The sequence below is a fragment of the Chroicocephalus ridibundus genome, chromosome 3, assembly GCF_963924245.1.
Source record: "Chroicocephalus ridibundus chromosome 3, bChrRid1.1, whole genome shotgun sequence".
NCBI classification, from domain to species: domain Eukaryota; kingdom Metazoa; phylum Chordata; class Aves; order Charadriiformes; family Laridae; genus Chroicocephalus; species Chroicocephalus ridibundus.
In genome coordinates this window covers 101,730,661-101,753,284 of record NC_086286.1, presented here as the reverse complement: position 1 = coordinate 101,753,284, position 22,624 = coordinate 101,730,661, and the positions used below count along the sequence as shown (strand labels likewise).

The 22,624-nt window shown below is 40.7% G+C and overlaps 1 protein-coding gene across 1 annotated transcript in view; it reads right to left on the bottom strand.

Annotated features, from left to right (window-relative positions):
- Positions 1-22,624, bottom strand: part of DST (dystonin) — a 312,608-nt gene that overhangs the window by 146,378 nt on the left and 143,606 nt on the right. The window contains 10 exon segments of the mRNA XM_063330292.1: positions 35-112; positions 315-443; positions 531-993; positions 1,852-2,006; positions 2,335-2,428; positions 5,972-6,099; positions 6,179-6,274; positions 6,599-6,718; positions 7,278-7,384; positions 7,520-7,632. Coding sequence (XP_063186362.1) covers positions 35-112; positions 315-443; positions 531-993; positions 1,852-2,006; positions 2,335-2,428; positions 5,972-6,099; positions 6,179-6,274; positions 6,599-6,718; positions 7,278-7,384; positions 7,520-7,632 — 1,483 coding nt within the window.

The following is a 22,624-nucleotide window of genomic DNA, read 5'->3' as shown; positions in this document are numbered from 1 at the left end:
AAAACTGAACATCGAAGCTGTATGACCAACTTACCAAGAGTTTTGAATACTGACTCTCCAGTCTGTGCAATTTTTCTGTGTAACTGAGTTTAAGCGGGGCAGTCATTTGGATCTGTATTTGGTACACGAGGTCAAAAGACAACAAAAAGGTTAGATATGTTAAACCATTAGATTTCCTGATTTCATGCTATGTCATCTAGAGATCAGAAGTAAAGTAAGACTGTAAAACCTAAACACAGTTCTGAAATTCAACATTAGTCTATGGGTCACCCAGTAAGAAAGTAACCAAAGAAATAAAGAATATGGTGCTGTACCTCACTGATTTTAGCTTCTTTAAGGCTGGATTCAAATTCCTCAATAGCTTTGTGGACATTTTTGTGATTTTCTAAATGGCTTTCAACACTTGGTAAATCTGAACCCCATTCTGCTCGATCAAGTTGCACCTTACAAACAAGAAGGAAAAATTAGGCATGATCTACAAGCAGTAAATGTAGTAATTAAAAGCAGACTGTTTCCGACAAGATTGCTACCTGCATTTCTTCCACCCAGCTCAATAGGTCCTGGACAAATTTCATGTTCACCTCTTCTTCTGTTAAATTCTGATCCACAAAAGCTGATTTCATAAGAGGTTTTCTGATTTGCATCAGTTTGAGTGTTTGCAGAGTCCCACTGTCTACTCCTGTCACATAGCTTTGAACTAACCGTGGTGGGATGCCTGGTGTGTAAGCGGGAGTGATGGTTGGTGTCAATCTGGAAGTAAGACCTGATGAAAGGCCAGATGTTAAGCTGGAAGAAGTCAAAGAAGGTGTTAAACCCTGGGTCATTGCAGCATTTAATTCAGGGGTTAAGTTTGTTGTAAATCCTGAGTTTAAGCTTTCGGTTATTCCTGATATCATCAGCTTTGTCTGCTCTGTTGTCAGTGTGTGCCCCTTGTTGTATACGGAAGAACATTCGGTCCGTATGGCTATCAGTTCGTCACGAAGTTTTGCAACTCTATTAAAACGAAAGAAAATAAATAAGTAAATAGAATAATTTCAATGAATGCTTATGATTAAGGTTTATTATGCTGAACTGAATAGCAATATGAAATCACATGATCTCTTACACTTCAGTTGTACGTAAATATTAATAAATAAGCATTTGTATCAGAAAGTATAGGGTATGTCACCTTATACTTCTATAAATACAGATAACAGATGCAGAAATTAAGCAATGACCAGAAAATCAGCATGGTATGGGCACTAGCACGCACCATACACAATTCCAGGGAACAATCAGCAAAGCAGAAATCTACAAGATACTACACGTTGCAGTAGATCAAACACTTGCAGTTCACTGCCAAGGAGTTGTTTTGTGCTTGATCTCACCCAGTCCAAGATAAATCCTGAAAAACTTCGGGGCCATTTCTTCATGAAATTGTATTATGCTGTTTAAATGCATCTTTCTGCTAAGACTGTACACACTGCCACATATAAGCTAATGTTACCCCACTTACTACCTGTTGAGACATCCACGGCTATCACCAGAAATCTTGCCTCCATTTTTAAAATCAAAGTTAGTGAATTGTAAAAGCATTTTAGGTGCAATAAAACAAGCTAACATCTTTACACTCGGATATCTAGTAAACATTAAACATTTAAGTCATGTTCTACTGAATTACTCAATTTCACAAATGAGTACAAACAGCTCCTCCTGTCTTCAACAACGTTTGCTGTTGAATACCTGATAATCTTTATTTGGGTGCCCAGGGACAAATTGAGAAGTGTATCCATAAAGATTTGAAAATGTTGTCCATAATGGGTATCCATATTTGGGACATTTATTTATTCATATAAATACACTGTAAAGTACCTTTGCACAAGCTGGTCTGCCTGATAGTATTTTCCATCAATAAGAATTTGGGCATCAATCACTTGCTGCCGGAGAAGGTTCTCAGATTCAAGAAGATAGCCAGCTAACTCCGCTTCATGTTGGAACTGGAGCCCTGACTCTAATCGCTTGGTGTCCTGAGTAAATAAGAGAAAGCCATTAAGCCCTGCAGCTAAATCAAAGAGAAATGAGCTGTAAGAAATCCTAAGATTTTGTAAAAACTTCTTCTCATCTTGAAATAATTGTGAAGCATTTTATCTAACTAGCGACAAAAATCTAACAGAACTCACTCTAGGCAATTTTTGGTGTTTTCTTGAAGCAATGCTAAATTACAAACAACAGTACAATGAAAACAAAAGTAGGAGCTATTAAGTATGCTATAAAAATTCCTAAAGATTTTATTTTTTTAAAGTAGCCATTCCACTGCAGTAAGTTAATGAACACAGACAAAACCAACTGACTTACAGCTTGCAGAGCATTCCGGGCAAGTATTAGTTTGTCTTCACAGCTTCGGCTGTCCCGCTGAATTCTGTTTGCAATTTGCTGCAGCATTTCCAACCTAGGTGATGCCAGAGTATGTCAGAAGAAAAAGTAAGTATTAACATTATTTATATTTACTAGACATGTTGCATGACTTTAAAAAAACCAACCAAACAAACAAACAAACAGCATCTAACACAAAGCACAAATACATACGCCAAATTACCTGTTTCCTTCTAAAGTACCATTACCAAAGCTTATACAAGATTTAATCAGTGTAGGACCACAATTAACAGAAAGGAAATTCTCATTAGAATCAACGCTGGTTCGAGCACTAGTACTGTTGCTGAACAGTGAATCACTGCTATGATAGCTATAACTACTGCTATTCATTTTTACATCCAGAGCACGGTCCTCCTGGCTGTTTACATTTGCTGAAAAATAAAAAGATACAAGTCCTAAGAAATGCACAGCTTCTAGGGATGAAATTTCACTACTGGCTTTTAAAACACCTAGCACTCCTCCTTTAAATAGGCTTCAGTAATGCATATTCAAAACCCAGCAATTAATATTCTGCCAGCTCTTCAAAGGATTTTACCTGAGGCTATGTACGCTACCTTGCTTTTGGCTTCCCTACCTTGCATTAAAGCTTTGCAAGTACAGACTAGGCAGCAACATTAGGGCGTCTCTAAGAAACAGACGCGCCCAATATTTTATTTAAGTGTCACTAAATGTCTATAAGCCAAATAAGAACTTAAAGAAGTCTTTGCAGTGTTTCTCAGACTCTTCAATGAAAAGTTGCAAAAAAGTAGTGAAGTGACAACTCCACGCTCCACAGTACGGTACAAAACGTCTCCAGGTTGGGCTGACTACTTTTCCTTCACATGGAACTGCACAATAAAACTGGGGGAATATCATGGTTAATCAGCTCACAACAATTTAATTTGAGACACCTGTACACCATCTAACCCACCATCATTACTCCACTGTCCAAATATGCATATTTACTAACTGCCCTACCCTACTAATCTGTCCTTCTGCAAATTTCCCTCCAACTTCTTCCACATGCAGAGCTAATTGCTTCTTGCTGTTTTGACCACAAAACAAGTCAGAAAAATCTGACCACTGCCCTTAAGTTTAGGCTTTAACTCAGAATTTGGGCTCGGGGTAATTTTTTCAGTATTTCACCCCCTGCTTTTAAGACCTCCTGAAAGCCACACCTACACCGTAAGAGGACTGTGCTTATGCAGAAGAGCACAGCAAAGGCATAGACACACCCCTGCAGTAATGCCAAACTCTGCTAGGTTTGCAAACCAGAGCTCAGTTTGTCATTTTCCTTGCTGACATCATATTAATTTTGAACCCATACACCAATCTGGCCACACTTGGGCTATCTGTGTTGGTCCTTTCAGATGCATCCACCAGGCTTGCAGGCAAAGTTTTAGTACTTGCCAAATTTCAGTATAAGCTGAGGTCACATTTTTGCCACAACCAAATCCCACCCCAGGAGCCGTATCAGCAACTCATGTTGGCGAGGTGCACTAGTAACCAATACAGCAAAGATGGATCAAGTTCTTGTGTCCAGATCAACTAAAAATTTTAACTTGATCAACTTTTCTTTCTCATTTTACAGTGACCACCACACACAGTGACCATCACCATAGGACCTGGTACAGGAGTTGGACAGCCAGCTTAACATAAGCCAGCAGTGTGCCCAGGTGGCCAAGGCGGCCAACAGCATTCTGGCTTGTATCAGGACTAGTGTGGCCAGCAGGAGCAGGGAAGTGATGGTGCCTCTGTACTCGGCACTGGTGAGGCCTCACCTCGAGTGCTGCGTTCAGTTCTGGGCCCCTCTGTACAAGAGGGACATTGAAGTGCTGGAGCGTGTCCAGAGGAGAGCTGCCAGGCTGGTGAGGGGTCTGGAGACCAGGTCACATGAGGAGAGGCTGAGGGAGCTGGGCATGTTTAGCTTGGAGAAGAGGAGGCTGAGGGGAGACCTCATTGCCCTCTACAACTGCCTGAAAGGAGGTTGGAGAGAGGTGGGTGTTGGCCTCTTCTCCCAGGTGAATAAGGACAGGACCAGAGGAAATGGTCTGAAGCTGCAGCAGGGGAGGTTTAGATTAGATATTAGGAAGAATTCCTTTACTGAAAGAGTGGTCAGGCACTGGAACAGCCTGCCCAGGGAGGTGGTTGAGTCACCATCCCTAGAGGTATTTAAGAAACGTCTAGATGTGGCACTTCAGGGCATGCTCTAGTGACAGAGATTGCAGGTTGTTTGGTTGGACTCGATGATCTCAAAGGTCCTTTCCAACCACGAAGATTCTATGATTCTATGACTTGTCACTTTAAGTGTGTTTACCAGTCCTGAAGGTGTTTATGTTTACATTTGTTTATCTATGCTCAGTCCATCTGAATTTAAAAAGAAATAAACTAATGTCATTTATACACATTCTCAACACAGATAACCCAGCTTTCTGCAAATACGAATTCGCTTTTTGGCAAAGGCAGGCACTAATTTTGCTTTTGGCAGGTCAGGACAGATTAACCTACAAGATTTAGCAGGCTGTGTTTCTTCCACTGCTTTCCAGTGTTCTGCTCTGCATGGTGGGGACAACTTTCTATTCTTCTATAGGAACTTCTTTCCCAGCAGGATGCTGGGAAGTGACACCTCCCATTGAATCTGCCATTTCTGTCATGCTCTTTTGTAAGCATGACGCATATTTAATCGACTCTGATTGTCTTTGAGATCTTCTCTTGCTAAAATCTCTCTTTCTGAGGACTTCCTACGCAGTGATCTGTATTCTTCACACCTAATTTCAGAACTTAGACCAGAGAGAATGATCACCCTATTGTCACCAGAAAGTCAGTGCCAGAATTCTCTAGAAAGTGATTCAGATCTTAGGTGTCTCCTTTGGATGTTTAAAGTTAAGCAGAATGAATCCAGACCCAGGTGTCTATATCTACCTCCAGGTAAGTATAGAAGAATAATTTGAGTTAAATAAAAGGGGTTTTTTAATTAATGAACGTATAGCAACTGTGTCTGCCACAACTCAAAAGAGGTACCATTAAAAAGCAGAAATGCTCAAAGACTGCATCAAGACTTTAAACGTGCTCAGTATGTTATTAGTGATATACAAAATAGTGTCACGCATTCTGCTACCATGGAAGACTACTATGTGCTTTGCATGTCTAAATGCTTTCTGCGCTCTTGAGTACAACCAACTTTTAAACAACCTCAGAACAGGACGTCAGCCCACAATGCTGTGCACCAAGTGAAATATATGTTGCTTGCATGAAATCAAGTCCAAACGAGACAGTGAAATGATATGAACCTAGCTCTCTAACTGTACAAAGAAGGTGGTTATATTTGTGTTTAAGTGCTTTGATGATCTGAGGCACAGATAATATTCATTATGACCTTCTGAGACCATCGAAATTATGTCCATCTGGACCTGCTTCTGTGAAATAGGTAAAGAACTTCAGGCCTTGAACAAAGGCAAAATTACTTGGTCTAGAAAAATAATGTGGATGTTATCACGGAGGAAGACATTTACAATTTTCAATATGGCTTAAAACAACAGCAAATATATTAACCAAGCGAGTCAAACATTCACTAGTGTACCTCTCCACTTCAGGTCGAAGGGTCTTCTCTCTTTCCAGCATGGCAACAATAAGCTTTCCCCATTCTTTTTCTATATCATTTGGATGATAGCCTTGAGGAAGTTTGATGCGTCCAAATTCTATCCAGACCTTAACAATTCATACATATTTGTTATTTTAAGGCACAGAAAGGGAACTTCTATACGTTTCAATGCATGTTAAAACTTACCTCTAGCAGTTTATATAGACGTTTAATTTTTGATTTATCTGTCTCCTTTGGTGGAATTTCTGTTTCTTTAAACTGTAAATATTGATTATAAAGTGCCTACAGAAACATAAAAACCATCATCAACTTTTATTCACAGTGAATATAACCTTACTTTGTAAGAATACAATTCTTTGTAAGCTTATGTTCTTATACTGTTCTACTTGAGTTCTACAAAAAATGATCAGTGACAAGTTAAATATTTGCTTTTGATTGTTCCTACGTTAGTAATGTATTTATTGTACTTTGAAAAGTTTATGGAGTAGTACTATTCTACAGTTGGTTTGATTGTATAAATCAACAAGCACTTCATCTGTTCAAGCACGCTTTGAGTCAGTAAGAAAAGTGTCATTCCAACAAGGAGTCTAAGACACCACACCTCACCTTCAATTCCACAGGATTGTTGGGAAATGTTCTGTCAGACATTATTGTGACATGGTGTCTGATCCACTGCATGAGGTAGTTCACCATATTCTGATATTCAACCCATTTGACTTCAACATCCTATGAAAGCACAACCCAGATTACAGATCAGAAAAAATCATATGAAAGCTCATTTCGCCTTATCTTTGAAGTCCAAGGGTCTTCACACACATAGAAAAGAGATTTCTAAACCCTGCAATTATGAAACAGTATTTACTTGCTCAGTACAGCTCACTTAAAGCTTCCAAATATATGATTTTACTCTCTAGTTTTGGTCCCAAATAATTCCACAGAAAACAAAATTTTCAAGTTTAATAAACTTCAAATTTATAAGAATTAGAGAGGCAAAATTTATAGGTCCATGACTGGAATGTAAGAACTTCAACTCTTATCTTTCTCCAACTTCAGATAACCTACTTTCAGTTAAGCTCTTTGCACAAACATTTTCATGTCCAGAACACAAAATAGCTGCTAAACCTGTAAAATCTCCACCTAGAAAATCATGTCAAAGAGAAGGGTGACAATAGTCTTATGGAAGATCCATCTAACATTCTGGAGCCGAAATCAAGAATCGTATTACGAAATCAAGAATTGTATTAATGAAACTTGCACACCACACAAGTATTTTTCTCCTACTTACATTTGCACCGATGCCTTCACCACCTTCTGGTACTTTGGGAAATGCATCATAAAGTGATGACACATAAGTTATTACTGACTTCTCATCAGGTGAGGGAACATCAACATCTAAAAGAGCAAGATGAAGCAGCGCTTTATCATGCAGTTGTAAGAATGCCCAAAAATATGCTACAACCTGCAGGCAGATTAGATTTTGTTTTAATGTTAGGGTTTTTGCAACAAAGCCCTTTGCAGCTATCTTACCTTCAGGATCCAGAAGTCTGGCAACACCAAGTTTTTCTGCTACAAAAAAAGCATGTTCTAAATTTGCAAGGTTGCTTTGAACAGCAACGGTATTCATGTCTATCAGGTCCGGCCTGTCAAATAAAAACAGTAACACTCGATTACAACTCTTTACCAGTTCTAAATCACTGCTTATTAGTAAATCAAACCAAGAGCATGGATGGATACAGCAACAAAGTTTGCATTAAAAAAGGATTTCATTAAATCATGTGAACCGGCTGAGGTCAGTCCTAAGTGATAAATACAAGCAGCAGGTAACTACAACAGTGTCAGTTCTTTATCTACAAGCTAAAGTTTCTAGCCATCCCTTATATATAACACTCTCTGTTTCCTTATGCATATTTACTCATGTGCATTGCCATTGTATTATCATGCCTTGTCCCTTCCACTGCCCTTGAGGAGGTTAAACTCACTTTTCTCTTAGGACTCATGTACATGAGGAACTTCATTTCCACTACCTTTACAAGCTTTTAGTCATTCTGCCTCAAACTCTTCAGCACATGTCAAAACCCATACAGAAACAAGTTCAGTCACAAAACCATCTCTTTAACCTGTAAGACAAGTATTCTTACTGGGCTTTAAAGGAGTCTTGTTCAAACTGCATCGAAGCCCTGTTTTCAGATAAACATTGCTGTCGGTCGTCCTGTAGAAAACATTCAAGCCTTTACACCTTCATCCTGCTACACTCCATTGCCAGCCACAACACCCTTGTGTTAACAGAATATCTGTCTTAAGCCAATCTTACCTATAAACATTTTCAAGGCCCATGAGTATTATCCTGTACCAACATCACTACTTTAATGTTTTAAATTAATGTAAAACTTCAAAATTAATATTGTCCTTGAGGTTTGCTATGCGGTGCTTGGCTTTTAGATCTTGCAGTTCTCAGAGCAGAATGTGTTACTGTCTGCCTCCTTCACCACCGAGAATCCTCTTAGCCATAGCGACTAAAAGGAAGAAGGGATTTTCAAAGATGATGAGCAAAAACTCAACCCACTGAAGCCGCAAAGAGTCACAAGGCTCTGAAACCTTTGCCACTGAAATCCTACGCTACTGGAAACCAGACCCACACTGAAAAGAAACTAAAACAAAACCCCAAAAGACAAAAATATGACATAAGTTTTAGTGAACAATTCAGTCCTTAAATTTTCTCATTTTTGTTTTTAGAGAAACTATTTTCTGAGTTTTACCTAGCAGAAGTCTTAAGTAATTGCAACAGAGAGAAATAAAACTGTTAAATATCATTGTTCAAAACGAATGGTAACATTTCATTTGGCAACACTCCAAACTCCCTTCATCAGAAAATGGTATTAACTTTGGGAAACTCAATACAAGCTTGTCTTTGAATTAACTACAAGGTGCTGTAAATAAAAATTTATTTCTTTTCAGCCATTTAGAATCACTGGTTTCCTCGTGCTCTTTAGAAGACAAGCCTACAAGACAGATAATAATACTGCACCTATTATTTCTTGAAAGAAAATTTAATTAATAATAAAACTCAAGTGGTGTGAAAAGAAACATAATCCTCCTAAACCAGCGGGACTTTCCACTTCCAATATGCTTACTGGGAGCACGATGAAGCTCATGCCATTCTTCTCTGCATTTCAGTGCAATGAAAACAATGCAACGAAACCAATATCATCCGTTGCTCTTAGCAGCACACAAAATCCGTGAAAAATAAAAGACAATACTAGAAAAGGAAACAGAGCACTCCAGTCTCCTATTTCAGCCACAATAATGGAGACAGTATGAGTAATAAAGATGGCTTTCACAGCACAGTTTTGACAAGAGAAGCAGGTTTCTGTAAGAGTACACTGTTTGTTTCGTTATTTTTTTTTCACCTGCCTTTAAGTTTGTTTCACGCTTGTTAAAAATGGCCCAAGAATCACTTAGGCTGCCTGTTCGATTGCCAGCTCTCAGAACAAGAAAGGGCAAGTTCTCGTAAAAGCCTTCACTATTCCCAGAAAATGAGCTGCAAGCTGCAGAGACACTGACATGATAATCTCCTCAGAATAAAGCTTTCATTTAGATGAAGAAGAGGTGAGGTTTTTCACACCAAGATACAGGTAAAAATCAGTAAAAAAAATGCTGCTGTTGTGCAATACATCATTTTACATCAGTGCTGTGGCTTCAACCCCCAGCTGAAGAGCCCACTTGATGAGATCCCTCCCCCACTTTTAAACGTCATTTCCCATCCCTGCGACTCCTACCAGCATAGGCTTATTCCAGTTCCCCTTTAAGAACAAGGGAAATTTGCAACGAATACTGCTGGTTTCAGTTAATTATATACTTAACACATAGCATACCGACCTAGATTACCTGGTCTATATTCATCTAAAGTCTTGATCATCCAGAAGATACTACAGAAGACAGCATTTGTCTCTGTCTTGATAGTGCTTGCCTTGGGTATTTTGAAGCAGACAGAAGGCTCAACAGCAGCGTGAGAACAAGCCCACTGATGGCTTCGAAAAGGGAAAAGGCGGGTATTCTGACTCGAATGCAAAAGCACCTGGTACTGGCCATGGGAAGTGCACACTGCTGGGGGCTTGGGGCCTCCACCCTCCACAGGTCACCCTTTCCCCTGCCCAAATGGTAGAGGGATATGTTGCAAAGCCACAGAAAAAGGCGCTTACCTCCCACAGCTCAGTAAAAGACTTTTCGTAACCCCAGAAAAATGCATCCAAAAAACATGGCTCACGAAATCACTAACTGCTGCATTGTTCTGCTTTTGTTTAAGAGTGTTTTCTCACAATTTCAAATAAAAATAAAAGTCGCTTTTATCTGCTGCAAGTTTACAGAGATACCTGCCCACTAACTGGGTACCTGGGAATTTGCATTTGAGCATGCGCACACAGATTTCAGTGCTGTGACTGATCACTGGCCACCATCCTTCTCTGAAGAATCAAGGGCATCTGGTATAACCAAGCACAGATTGTGCACTGCGAGTGTTGTGGGGCCGTGTTATAGAGGCTCACAAATATTTTCCAATATCTTTAGTATTTCATTTCACCTTTCAATTCTGAAATACTACTAACTGCTTAAACGGCAGTTGTGATGAGCATCCTTCTAATACGTATTTATTTAACTAATTGAAGCATGCACTAAATTTAAAAGCATCATCCATCATGGCAAACATCTTCATTTTTAAGACTAAAGAGAAAATACACAAGTTTTGTAGAAGTTATTTGTCATGTATTATAAATATATTTTATATTAATTTGCATAGCACTATTAAGTGGTTTTATACATAGTGAAGAACAAATTAAATTAAGTGCACTTTAAGTAAACGACGATGACTCTACCTTCTGTCATAATATCGTGAATCATCTTAAGGCAGATTTTTCAGCGGGCTGGGCCCCTGCCATCAAAACACACACATAAACATCCCAAACACCAGCCGAGTTGGAACATTCCATGCAAAGGAGATGCTTTTGCTGCAGCCGCACCTAAGTCAAGGGGTTTGGCTTCTACGTTGTGAGTCATTAATCATTTCATTTATAAAAAGATTGGTGCCTGCCATTGAGATCTTAGTGTAGGTGTTAGAAATTAGACCCAATTTGTATTAGAAGTAAGGAAAAAAAAGGTGTGATTAATACCACTTCAATTAGGAAGCTGACAAAATTAGGATCAATTCAAGAAAACAAATACCTAGCACCACAAAGAGAAGCAAGTGAACCGTGTCTGCAGAACAGCATAAAGAAATGAAGTTACATGGATCAAATGCGAGCTTTATACTCTGCAAAGACTCCAGGAAATCAAAGAGTTGTGCATAATAAATAAGGTTAGGCACACGTAGATTTTCCCATAGCCAGAACCTAACACCTAGTAAAACAGTTCAAGATCCAAACTAGCAGCTATAATATCTGCTGTTAAAACAAAACGTTAGATTTGAAGGGAATTTAATATTTCAAAGTGGAAAAAGATATTTAACTGAACTTTTATTTTCCCAGGCAATGATGAAGAAACCACATCCTTCTCTTCACTGTTCCTGGATGACAGTTGCCCACGTTACAGCAATGTTTAACTTTATTAAGACATACATACATCAGAGTAACACTCCACATGAAAACACTATGAATGAGTTTAGGAGGCTAACTGACAAGCCTGAAGTTATTTACATGACCCATCTAAGCTGCTTAATCTGCACAGCTCTGTTTCAGTCAAAACACTGGACGCTGCCTGAGTAATACCTGATATTAAAAGGATATTTCTTTCTTGGCTTATATTGAGCAGAAATATTAATACAGTGAGTTTCAAGCAAAACTCTCAGTCAAAATATGACTGAAGATGCAGAGTAAAGCGTACACGTCCCTATAGTCCAGTTAGCTTTTCCACTGCTGTTATTAGAAAATGCCTATAAAAATTGAACAAATTCTTTGCTTTATTGTTCACAGACAATTGAAAAGGACGGGTGCCAGAAAGACCCATCCATTTTTCAGGGATGAGAGGACTACTGAAACAAATTAAAGACCGTGCCAGAATACATAATCATAAAATACTTTTTAAAAAAAGGCAAGAATAGAGAGACTGAAAGGAATCAGAAGACAGAAAATGACCACATAAACCAAAAATTTTAGCTCTATCTTTTACAACATTAATCTCCTGTTACTTTCTCAGGAACTCTACAAGTGAGATGATGAAGCAAAATCAATTTATTATTTAACTTACTATACGCTAACACCTACCGTTTAACCTATCCCTTAACAGAGTTTCAAAGACACTAAAAAATATTTACACCAGTTTATATGCAGAGTCAATGTTTGGGAACTTATTTAAGAATTTGTCTCCACGTCAGGTACAAAAATAAATCTTGTTCAAAACAGCTTGCCAAAGAGCCTGCTTTGGAAAGACTGAGGCATCGACACAACGGGAATGACTCCTGGACTTCAACTAACACGTACTGTCCTTGTGGGCATTTCTATTGATGCTCAGTGCTTGCTGACACGGTGCTCTATACAGTGTCACGACCATGAGATCTAGTTATTGGGTTGGAAGTACCCTTTGCTAATGCATATGCCTACCACGGTTATTTTCCTGATCTTTTCTCCACCGTCACACGAGAGCTTCCATATAAAGGATGCCATGTCTTAGGGAAAATAGGGCCATATAGGACTAGCTGGGTTGAGTAACCCCGTTTCAGAGAACTTGGAAACCAAAGTTTCAGGGAGCAGAGTAATTCAGATTTTCTTCCACATAGCCTGATCACTTACAGAGGAGGAAAAGGAGCATTTCTGCTCAAAAATGGCAAGCAGGTATGACTTCGTGGCATTAAGGAGGAACAGATCTCCTCCATCATTAGAATCAAAGACCACTATGGAGGCACACAGCACAAGGTTCTGCAGCATGCTCCTTGGTGTCAAAACCCCCATGCTGAGGAGAGGATGTAGAATACTGACTCCTGAATCAACGCTATCTTCCACTATACCCTAGGCTACCCTCCTTTCAGAACATCTGGATTCCTTACAAAACGTGGGTTCGTCTCAGAAGGATCTATGGACAACAATCACACACGAGGAGGTTGTCTAGCTTCATTGAGTTTCTTGCTCTATGTTGGGAAAGAACCCTTCAGTCTCAGACTTCAGTACAGAAATGTGAGCACTAACTTCCATTTGCAACTGGCAAAAGTAAGTTTTGAACCAGATGTCCAGATGTGTCTAAACCAGGTGATCTTTTTTGCCTGAAGCTCCTTAGCACTGGTCCTTGCGCTCATGGGTCTGCTAGATGGATAGTTTTGCACACTACTCACAAACATTTGAGTAGAAAAGCTAGAAAATTAAACATTAAAGATACATCATGGTTGTAAACGTGATGGAATATCTAAACAAAGAAGAAATGGCTGCAGCTGTCCTTCAGAGGAAACAGTCAGTCAAAGGACAGGCAGGACTTTTCATCTATAGTTACAACACTACTAAGTGGAATCGCCCAGAAAAGGAGGCTTGCGTGGAATAATGTGCAGCCAGGTCTAACCATCAGTAATCAGCCTCGAGCATTCACGGGATATATGAGAGCCTCCAGCTGTTTTTATATATCCCCCAGATCACAAGGTCTCTATTAAATGTATATGAAGATGAGGAAAGTGATAAGGGGTGAGATTCAGCTCCAGATCCAGACACTTTAATGTAGGTGTCTACATGCAAATGTCTGTATGTATTCTATTATAGTGGCTGGAAACCTGGCCAATACATCCAGTTCAACCTAACTAAGAAGTTATCCAGAATCTAAGAATTACTTCAGAACAAACCAAATCCACTGACTGTACTGAGTAGAAGTTTAGATAACTGCAAAGCTGTCATGAAATATTCTTCCTCACTGAACATGCATGTTTTGAGACTGACGCTCTTAGAAACATAAAGCAATGCTGTACGTTTAAATGCAAAATTGCTTAACTGGCTCTCACAGACTCAGTAACGATGATTACTAGAGATTTGCTTAGGACTTCTTTAAGACTTTCTCATTGAATTAATATGAAACAAACTCAAGGAGATGCATGGTAGGTATATCATGTCTCGTAGTTCATCATTCAGCACTTGACTGGGAAAACAGGTAAAAAGTACTCCATGAAATCCTTCTATTTTGGCCAAATGACATAGATTATTTGAAGTAATTAACACAAATACTTGACTGCTTTTCAGTAATATCTTTTTTTGGGGGGGAGATATGAAAAATATTTCATGTAATCTCAAATTTAAGGCTAAAGTGACTGTTCAACCATATATTCACAACAACATCTTCAACTAATACACAACATGGTGAAATAAAATTACCCCAACATATCAAACCACTAGGTGAAGCTGAGCAGTCCATCACTGAAATTAGGCAACACTTCACAATTCAGGGAAAATGCAAACAATTTTCTAACTGAAAACTCTCATTATAGAAACATTTTATCCTTACAGCTGTGATAAACTGGAAAGCATGCTGCTGAATACAGCTCTGCATGTTCTTTGTTCAAGTACGTGGCAAATACTTTTCTTAAGCTCACAGGTCCCCAGCCTCAATGACACACTGTGCTAATGTATTTCACATGATCATTATGACCTGTACACTCTTTGGTTTTGTCTTCTCTTGTGCTGGTATGACAGGAATGTGTGTACTATTCATTATTTTATGTGCCTCTACAGATTTCATTCAATGCCTCTCTGAAGATGAACAATCATGCCTTTTTATTCCCTCAAGAGCTGAAAAATTCTCATGTGATCTGAACTCTTCAGCTCTCCCTTGTATCTTTTTCTTAATTTTTCATATAAATTTTCAGATACTATGAATAATTCTGAAAAAACTATTGCAAGTGACGGAGCAACAAGGGCACGCTATTTACAGATACATTTCCTGTCTCTTCTTCACACATCCCAACATGTTATATCAAGACTTCCTACAGAAAAAGAATGAATGTTTTAACTGCACTAAAAATAAGGATAAAAAGCCCTCAGGTACCCTGACTTACTAATTTATCCCCTAACAACATACACAGCTAATTCGGATAATGTCTTCTATCGTGCAGGTCCGTGATTTGATAAGCACTGAGTTTAATAAACCTACTGAAGCCTCCTGTCCCACCTTTGTTAGCACAGCAAAACTTTACCTGTAACTTGCCATACCCATTGATTTAGATAAAAACACAATTGAGGCATTGTAACATCAAAGACCTATTGATGAAATGTGAAGTTCAGCTTTAGCCATGCCTTACGAACCCTAATCACAACTTGGCAGTAAGTTTGATGCGTAGATTTCAAGCTCAGTATACACAGGAATGGAAGTAGAAAGGATCTCAGTCAGCCCTTTCACCAACTTTAAAAACAGACTTTACATTCTCTTTGTAATACAAGATGGTTTTGTCACTACAAAACCAGAAACGGTATAGTAACTTTCCCAACTTTTTGCTTATGATAAAATTTAAATAGGAGCAAGGCTCATAGCTGTTAACCTCAACCCACACTGTACAAGCTACAGAAATAACCATAAATAATTTACCTTCCCTTGGAGTGTTTGAATACCAAAAATACAATGAAGAAACCCAACCAAATGATTTTTCTGTTTGGCTCCCTGAGAAAACTCCCTCCAGATCCCAGCAGCGACTGCCCGACACACTAGCTTCCCAGTGGGATTAATGCAGTTACCAACAACGAAGAAGGGTGAGGTACCATCATGAGTTCAAAAGATTTCCCAAAGGCTCCCTGTGACATCCTGTCTTGGAGGCAACCACTGCTCCACGTGCCACAAATTTGGAAAGGCATTACCAGAAGACCAAAACCTCTCCCTGTCCAATCTATCATGGGCACATACGCCACCCCTGCTCAGCCACCACAGCCTTTTGACAAAAGGCTTCTGACACCCTTAGGTGTCCTAGAGTAAGAGACACATGAAACCTGGATAAAAAAATGGCCTATTAATTCAAAGCTTTATTTTTCATTTTACTCCCATTTGGCCTAAGCAAGAAAAAAGCTTTGATTTCATCCTAATTTATTTTTTTCTTCTCAGTTATTGCAAAAAGAAAACTGTTATCATTCATTCAGCTGCTACTCGGCAGCAGGATCCAGCACAATGTACACAGGGATCATTTTAAATCCAGATCTGAAATTAATCAACCCAACTGCCTGGAAGTCTTCCATCTAATACCCACTAAGGCTAACCACCACCACAACACAAGATGTTAAAATTGCAGGCCTGCTTCCAGTACTATTTTAATATAGCCTTTACCAAAAGCCATCACAGAATTTTTCTGAGTGTATTCAATTAAATTGCAGCTGAGGTTACTTGCTATTTCTAAACCTATTAGTTATATGTATATGCACACTCAGGCAAGTAACATTAAAAGCATGTCCACTTGTCAATATTTTTAATCATCCTAAATGCTGTTTATCTTTTCCCAAATTGCCAATTCTTAATGCCAAGTTTGTTTCTTCTACATAACAAAAGCTGTTGAAAACAGTAACAACCACGCTGCTGAACATGGAGGTGGATGGGAAGCGAGGGGCAACGCAACCAAACTCACATTTTCCTTTTGTTAAGGCTGGGTAACAATAAATTACGAGCTACAAAACGGCAAGCCAAAACTAGCAGACCCAACTAATCTCTTTATTTAAAACATATCCCCTAGCATTTTAAGGCTTGACACTGTGTAATATTTAGTTTCTTTCTCATTCATTCCCCAAGGGTGTTCAACACGTTACTGCAAATTGAGGCATCACTATCCCTCCCCTTAAGGAATGTATTCATGTCAGTACCTGATCAGCTGCAACAAGTTTTAACATCAGAGGGATGCCACATGCACTGCCGGCCAGGAGCTTAGTGTTCCACTAACTACACATACACGGCAAATTGTCCTGGGTAAGGCTGAAAGAGCTTGTTCTAAACCAGAAGAGTTATTTAGCAGGCAGGAATCTAGCTTGTTCCCTGCTATACCACACTCCAAAAACCAGCCGCTTAGTAATTCTGCAAGCGTACAGAGTTACTATCATAATATGTCAAAAGAAAAGCATTGTGACCCTGGAAAATTTGTCTCTCGCTTTACCTAGCATTTATGGAGCTGCCACAGTGCTCCTTCCTTTGGGGACATATTCTTTGCTGCAGTTTCTATTCCTCTTCCTCCCACATGAAGCACCCAGTGTATCTACGCGCTTTCTGGGCTGCATTCACTGTCAGCCTCTGTTCCTCTTTCCTTCGGGGATAACAGCCATCTTCTCCTTGCTCTCTCTCTAAACTATATACAACTTAAAAGTACAGGCATCATTAAGGTCTTGCATAAAGTTTACCCGAGCCAATGGCCTCTTTGGATCACATCCAATAAAAAATATTTTCCTTCTAATTTGTGCTCAAAATGCAACACTTTGAACTCCATCACCACTTTGCCTCTCTGCAGCATTTTTAATACTTATCGTTCTTGTTAGATGCTGCCAAAATTTGTAGCCAACTTCTGCACGTGGTCTCGGTAAACCTTGGTATAGCATTACATGAAATAATCTCGCTTGTTTTGTTGTCTGAAAACCTTCATGTGTATATTACAGCCCTGCTTGCTTGTCAGACCTCTGCCTGACCTAAACACGGTTTATTCACTTTTTTTCCTAACCAGCGTCTTTCCATTTTGTATGGTTGCTGCAATTCACCTAAAAGTCCAGGCATAACTGGACATATATACGCTGAAAGTGAACAGGAGCCTAGATGAAGGGCGCATGACTCTTTAATTGCTAGTCCTTCCCATAGCATGGCCATGGCCGTTGCACTCATGCCCTCCCAGGCAAGACCTGGGCCCAGTTCAAAGGACAGCGCTGACCCAGGACTGCTCTCAAGAGGCTGCAGCCTGGCTGGGGGGCGCGGGGCAGACTTCAGCCACGCAGACACAAGCCCTGCTGTACCACAGGGGCTGGAGCCACTTCGTTTATGAGAACAGACCTAACACTTGAGACCACAACTTAAAAAATATGGCTTTATCTGGGAACTGAGTTCGCAGTGCTTCCTGAACAGATGCTATTTTTCACCATACAGGCACCACTGGGGCTCCTCATTAAATGCTATTATCTAGTTACACAGGAACATGCTGCTCTTTTCTGGAATTCCTTTTGTAAGTGTTAAAAGCAAAATTACCTCTTCGTTATAAAAATTGTAAGAACACAAAAATAAAACGTGCAAAGGAGAGCACACATTTTTACAAAAAGCGTGCATGTCTGATGTTAATCATCTTTTCCTATCCCCCATACTTCACTTTTTTCTTTAGAAAGTAAGATGCGCGTGGTCTGTAACCATGTCTGTTTTCTGAGTATCAGTAGGAACTGTCCTTAATAAAGTGTCTATAGGTGCCATTTAACTGTAAATCTTACGAATATTATTTTTCCTATTTCTTAAATTCCATTTTCAGATGCTTTTTTACCTGAAACAGCCTGCAGTCCTTATTCATCAGAGGCTCAGGGCAGCCTGAGGTCCAAAAAAGCAATTTGTTACTTTGGTATAACTTTTTATTTGAATTTGCTTTGCTTTAAAATAAATGTATCTGCAAAGTGTAATGTAGATCTATAATTGAGATTACTAGCTTCAATCTGGCATGCAACTCCTAATGAAAGGAGAGTAGCCTTCATCCTCTATGGACACCAACTCTTTCTATATATTTTAACAATGGGATACTGTTCTAAAGAATGAGTATTTCTTGTTCCTGGGCAAAAGGCATGTACATAAGAAAACACAAATCAAGAGCATTTACCTAAAACAAAGTTGAGTGACTAGAAATACATGATCGAGCTGCAAGATGAAGACCCCAGTGTGTAGACGGCAGTATCTCCAGGAAAATCTGGGCACTGCATGCTGATTAAAGTCACCTTCCAACTTCGAAGTCTGGCTTAAAGGTTTTTGCTACGTATGATATGATGGTATGAAAGAAACAACACGTACTTTTTAAAGTGCCTGAAGTCAGATTTCTTCCAACACAACACACTGAAGCAAATAACACACGTCTTCAACGAAAAATTAAGCTATAAAAGGCTGATTACGTAAGAGATGAGACATACAGAATATTCTCGAATCTCCTGGGCATATCTGTAGCTTTCAGTAATGGACCTGATCACACATCCAGAGAAAGGTGTGGAGGTTCAAAAGAGAGTCTGAAAGATTATATATCTAAATAAAATCATAGAATTAACAAAACCTGGTAATGTTCCATATTAAAACTGACTTTTTAATTTTATAATTTTATTTCATCTTTCTAAGCAAGAACAAATATTCACACAGAATAACAACATGAAAAGCAAAATCCAGGGCCTGCAAGGGAGCTCCCTAAGGCAGTTCTTGAGGCTGGTGCAGAGCCCTGTTCGTTTCCCAGGGATTTTACCATGTATAGGATGCTTTAAAATGGAAGCTTTATATACTCTTCAGAAGCTCAGCTGAGTAATCTTCAATCTCACACTATAAACACAGACTATAAACACATGAACCTGCTGAAAACATAAGTAAACTTCTCACATGAAAACAAATTACATTTTCCTAAGTCTGGAGGAAAAAATCAAGTTGTATACGGAACCAAGTACCTCAAATAGATTAATTTCTTCCTATCGTTTCTGTCATTGATAAAATTACTTTCCTTTGATTTAAAGAGCACTGCAAAATCACTGGAAACTCATTCGTACTCTTAACAGAGGTAAAAGAGAAAGTGACTGAAGGCACTCAGGAAAAGCTCTGACAACCCTAATCCTTGTTGCTTGAGAGGAATGAAAACAAACATCCTGCATTTGCTCAGGAGAGCAGGTGACTGCCTTGAGTGTGTGTGATCCGGCGCCTGCACGCGGCCCACGTCCCCAGGCTCGGCGCTGGAAGCGGAGTGCTGCCAGCATGGCTGCGGATGCGCGCAGGGCAGGGAGACGGGGAGGAACCTGGCTTGCCCAGCCACCACACACCGGCCTGCTGATCTCCGCCGAGATGCTGCAGCGGGTACTACAGTTAGTCATGCCAGGGAAATGCTGGCCTTGTCCTACTTCTCCCACGCACCTTGGGTGGAGCAGAGAGCCATGGCAAATCCATGCACTATTCCTGCAGTTTTCCATCCTAAATCTTAGGTGGCTTGCACCAAAAAAAAGGTGCTGGGATCCTCTGCCGGAACAGAAGAAAAATGGAGACGGCTACCGGCAGCCCAGATGAAATAATCCTCCCCTGCTGTTAAGAGCAGGCGGGCTGTCAGCGCCGCCGAGGGGAGAGGCTCCCTGCCCGCTGGCGACTGATCCACAGCCCAGCTCCTCGCCCAGCCCTCCACAGCTACAGCAAGTAAGCTGGTGCATACTTTCTATTTAAAAAATCGCTTATGCCTGGAAAGGAGGTAATGATAACCTGCCACTCCAGTTCTGTCACCTAGAACTGGACAGTGACATCTCCCTGTCTCATGGATCACCAACGGTAGGGATCATGCTGGACCCGTTCAGCTTGTGTTCTCAACGACACATCCAGGAAAGGCCTCTCAGCCATGGTGTCAGGGCTGTGAGCATGGGGTTTGCCTGTCTGTGCCCAGGTTCAGCTCAGAGGCAGCATGGCTCCTGTCCTCTAGGAGCTGCTCATGCTCTCGCCCCTGGCCCCCCAGCTGACCTATGGCCCCTGCAGCGGTGCATCCCCGTGCGGGCCACGTCCTGGCCCAGCCTCAGCCTGTCCCCAGGGAGGTGCCCGATGACCCACGTTGGGGCTGCCCCGGTGCCCCCGGCCGCCCTGCTCCTGGCTGGGGTGGTGGGATGGGCCCTGGCTGCCAGGCCCTGCCCTGACGGACCCTCCATGGGGAGCCCCCACTGCTGTGCCCTGACATGGGTACGCGTGTGCTCTCCACCCAATGTACAGCTTACTGTCGCTCAGTACAACTGCAGTTCTAGATACCAGTAACACGCATGCTATTTCTGAGTCTTCTGGTTATTACTGTCATAATGTCATCCCCTTAAAATTAGGTCTGGGCCCATTTAAATCCCTTCCAGGGCTGGCAGTCGTGTTCCTGCTGAAGAGCCCTGTCCCCACTCGCAGAGCATGGATACTCCTCCTGTGCCAGAGTGCACACTAAAGAGAGGTATCTCCATCAAGCACAGCATTCCTGGCACAGGAGGGGCTGCCACACTGCACCACGATGGACAGACGTGCACCCGCGGGGGTGCTCCACGGTGGCAGCACCACAGTCCCACCCCAGTGGCCAAGCAGGAACACCTGGTCGTCTGTCCTGGCAGAGCATGCCAGCGGGCGGCATCCGCAGGATGCTCAGCCTAGTCCTGAGACCACCTGTGAGCTGCAAACTGGGAGCTACTAAAACAGACAAACAGAGCATATGGAGAATCACTGCCAGAAATGCGCGCATTTTGTTAGTGTTTAACCTACTTACTGCTCAGAACACAAACCAAGCTTTAAAAGATCTCTCTGGAGTAAAACACTGTAGTTAAAAATATCAGATGACTGTTTGGAAAGACCATTCCTATCTTGTGAGCAATAGCTGGAAATTATTATCTCTGTTTTAACAGTACAAAACGGTAAGGAAAGAAACATAGAAGCTCACTGAAATCAGTGGAAGAATCTCACTGATTTCATCAGCAAGGCAGAGTCCAAGAATCTGTAACCTCTCACAGCAAAAAGACATCAGATAAGGACAGTAAACATTCCTGGGAAGGACACGGGATCCTTAGGTGGAGAAGATATGTTTACAGGAAGAGGATAAACTAAATGGAAACTGGTACAGAACTTCACAAAATGGGGACTCTGCTCCTCAGCCACTGAATCATCGGCTTTGTGCAACGCAGTGCTGTCAAAGGTGCTTGTGCTTCCCTGCTGAAACGCTGTGAATGAAACTCACGGAGCACTGCCAGAAACACTGCTCCAGCAAAGCAGCTGCAGGTACTCAGTCACATCCCAAAGCATTAACATTTGCACAGACAGAGGATGGAATTCCAAGTTTTTCATTATTTATTAACCAATCTGTACCACAACCACTAGTTGCTGAGCTGTAAAGACTACACTGCCCTATGTAAGTGGTATAAGGCTCTGAAGAAGCTCTGTGAAATATTTTCCATTATTCCATCTCATTAAGCTCCTTCCTTTTTTCCCCTCCCCTCTCTCTGTATCTTTCAAATTGTTTATTTTTTCAAATACTTGCCTGCACTATGTTCATTCTTTTAGCTGCTCTGTCCTGAAGTAAAACAGCCTAGTCTTTTGCCAGCTATTTCCTTTTGTCTTGCCAATGTTACTAAAAGAAGACTTGCTTGCTGGCATGCACCTCCTCCCTGACTGGCCACCCAGAACAGAAGCGTTAGTCAGAAAAAGACCTCATTGATTCAGATGCAGCTTCATTTTACCATGAAGCTATGTACTGCCACGGCTAACTTCTCTAGGACTCAGAGCACCGATGTTATGCTTACAGCCTCTCTATGCAGCGTGTGAGGAACAGGCTGCATCTGCTTGACTCGTCTCCCATTTTATTTCAGTGTCCTAGTCCCCATAGTGCATGCACGTTGGCTCTCCCTAGGCTTCCTTCTGTGGTGAGCCAAATGGTCCTGCAAGACGAAATCCAAGAACAGAATAAGCTGCTCCAAGGTCTGTTCCCTGGAGCTGCATTAAATTGTACCAAATTTG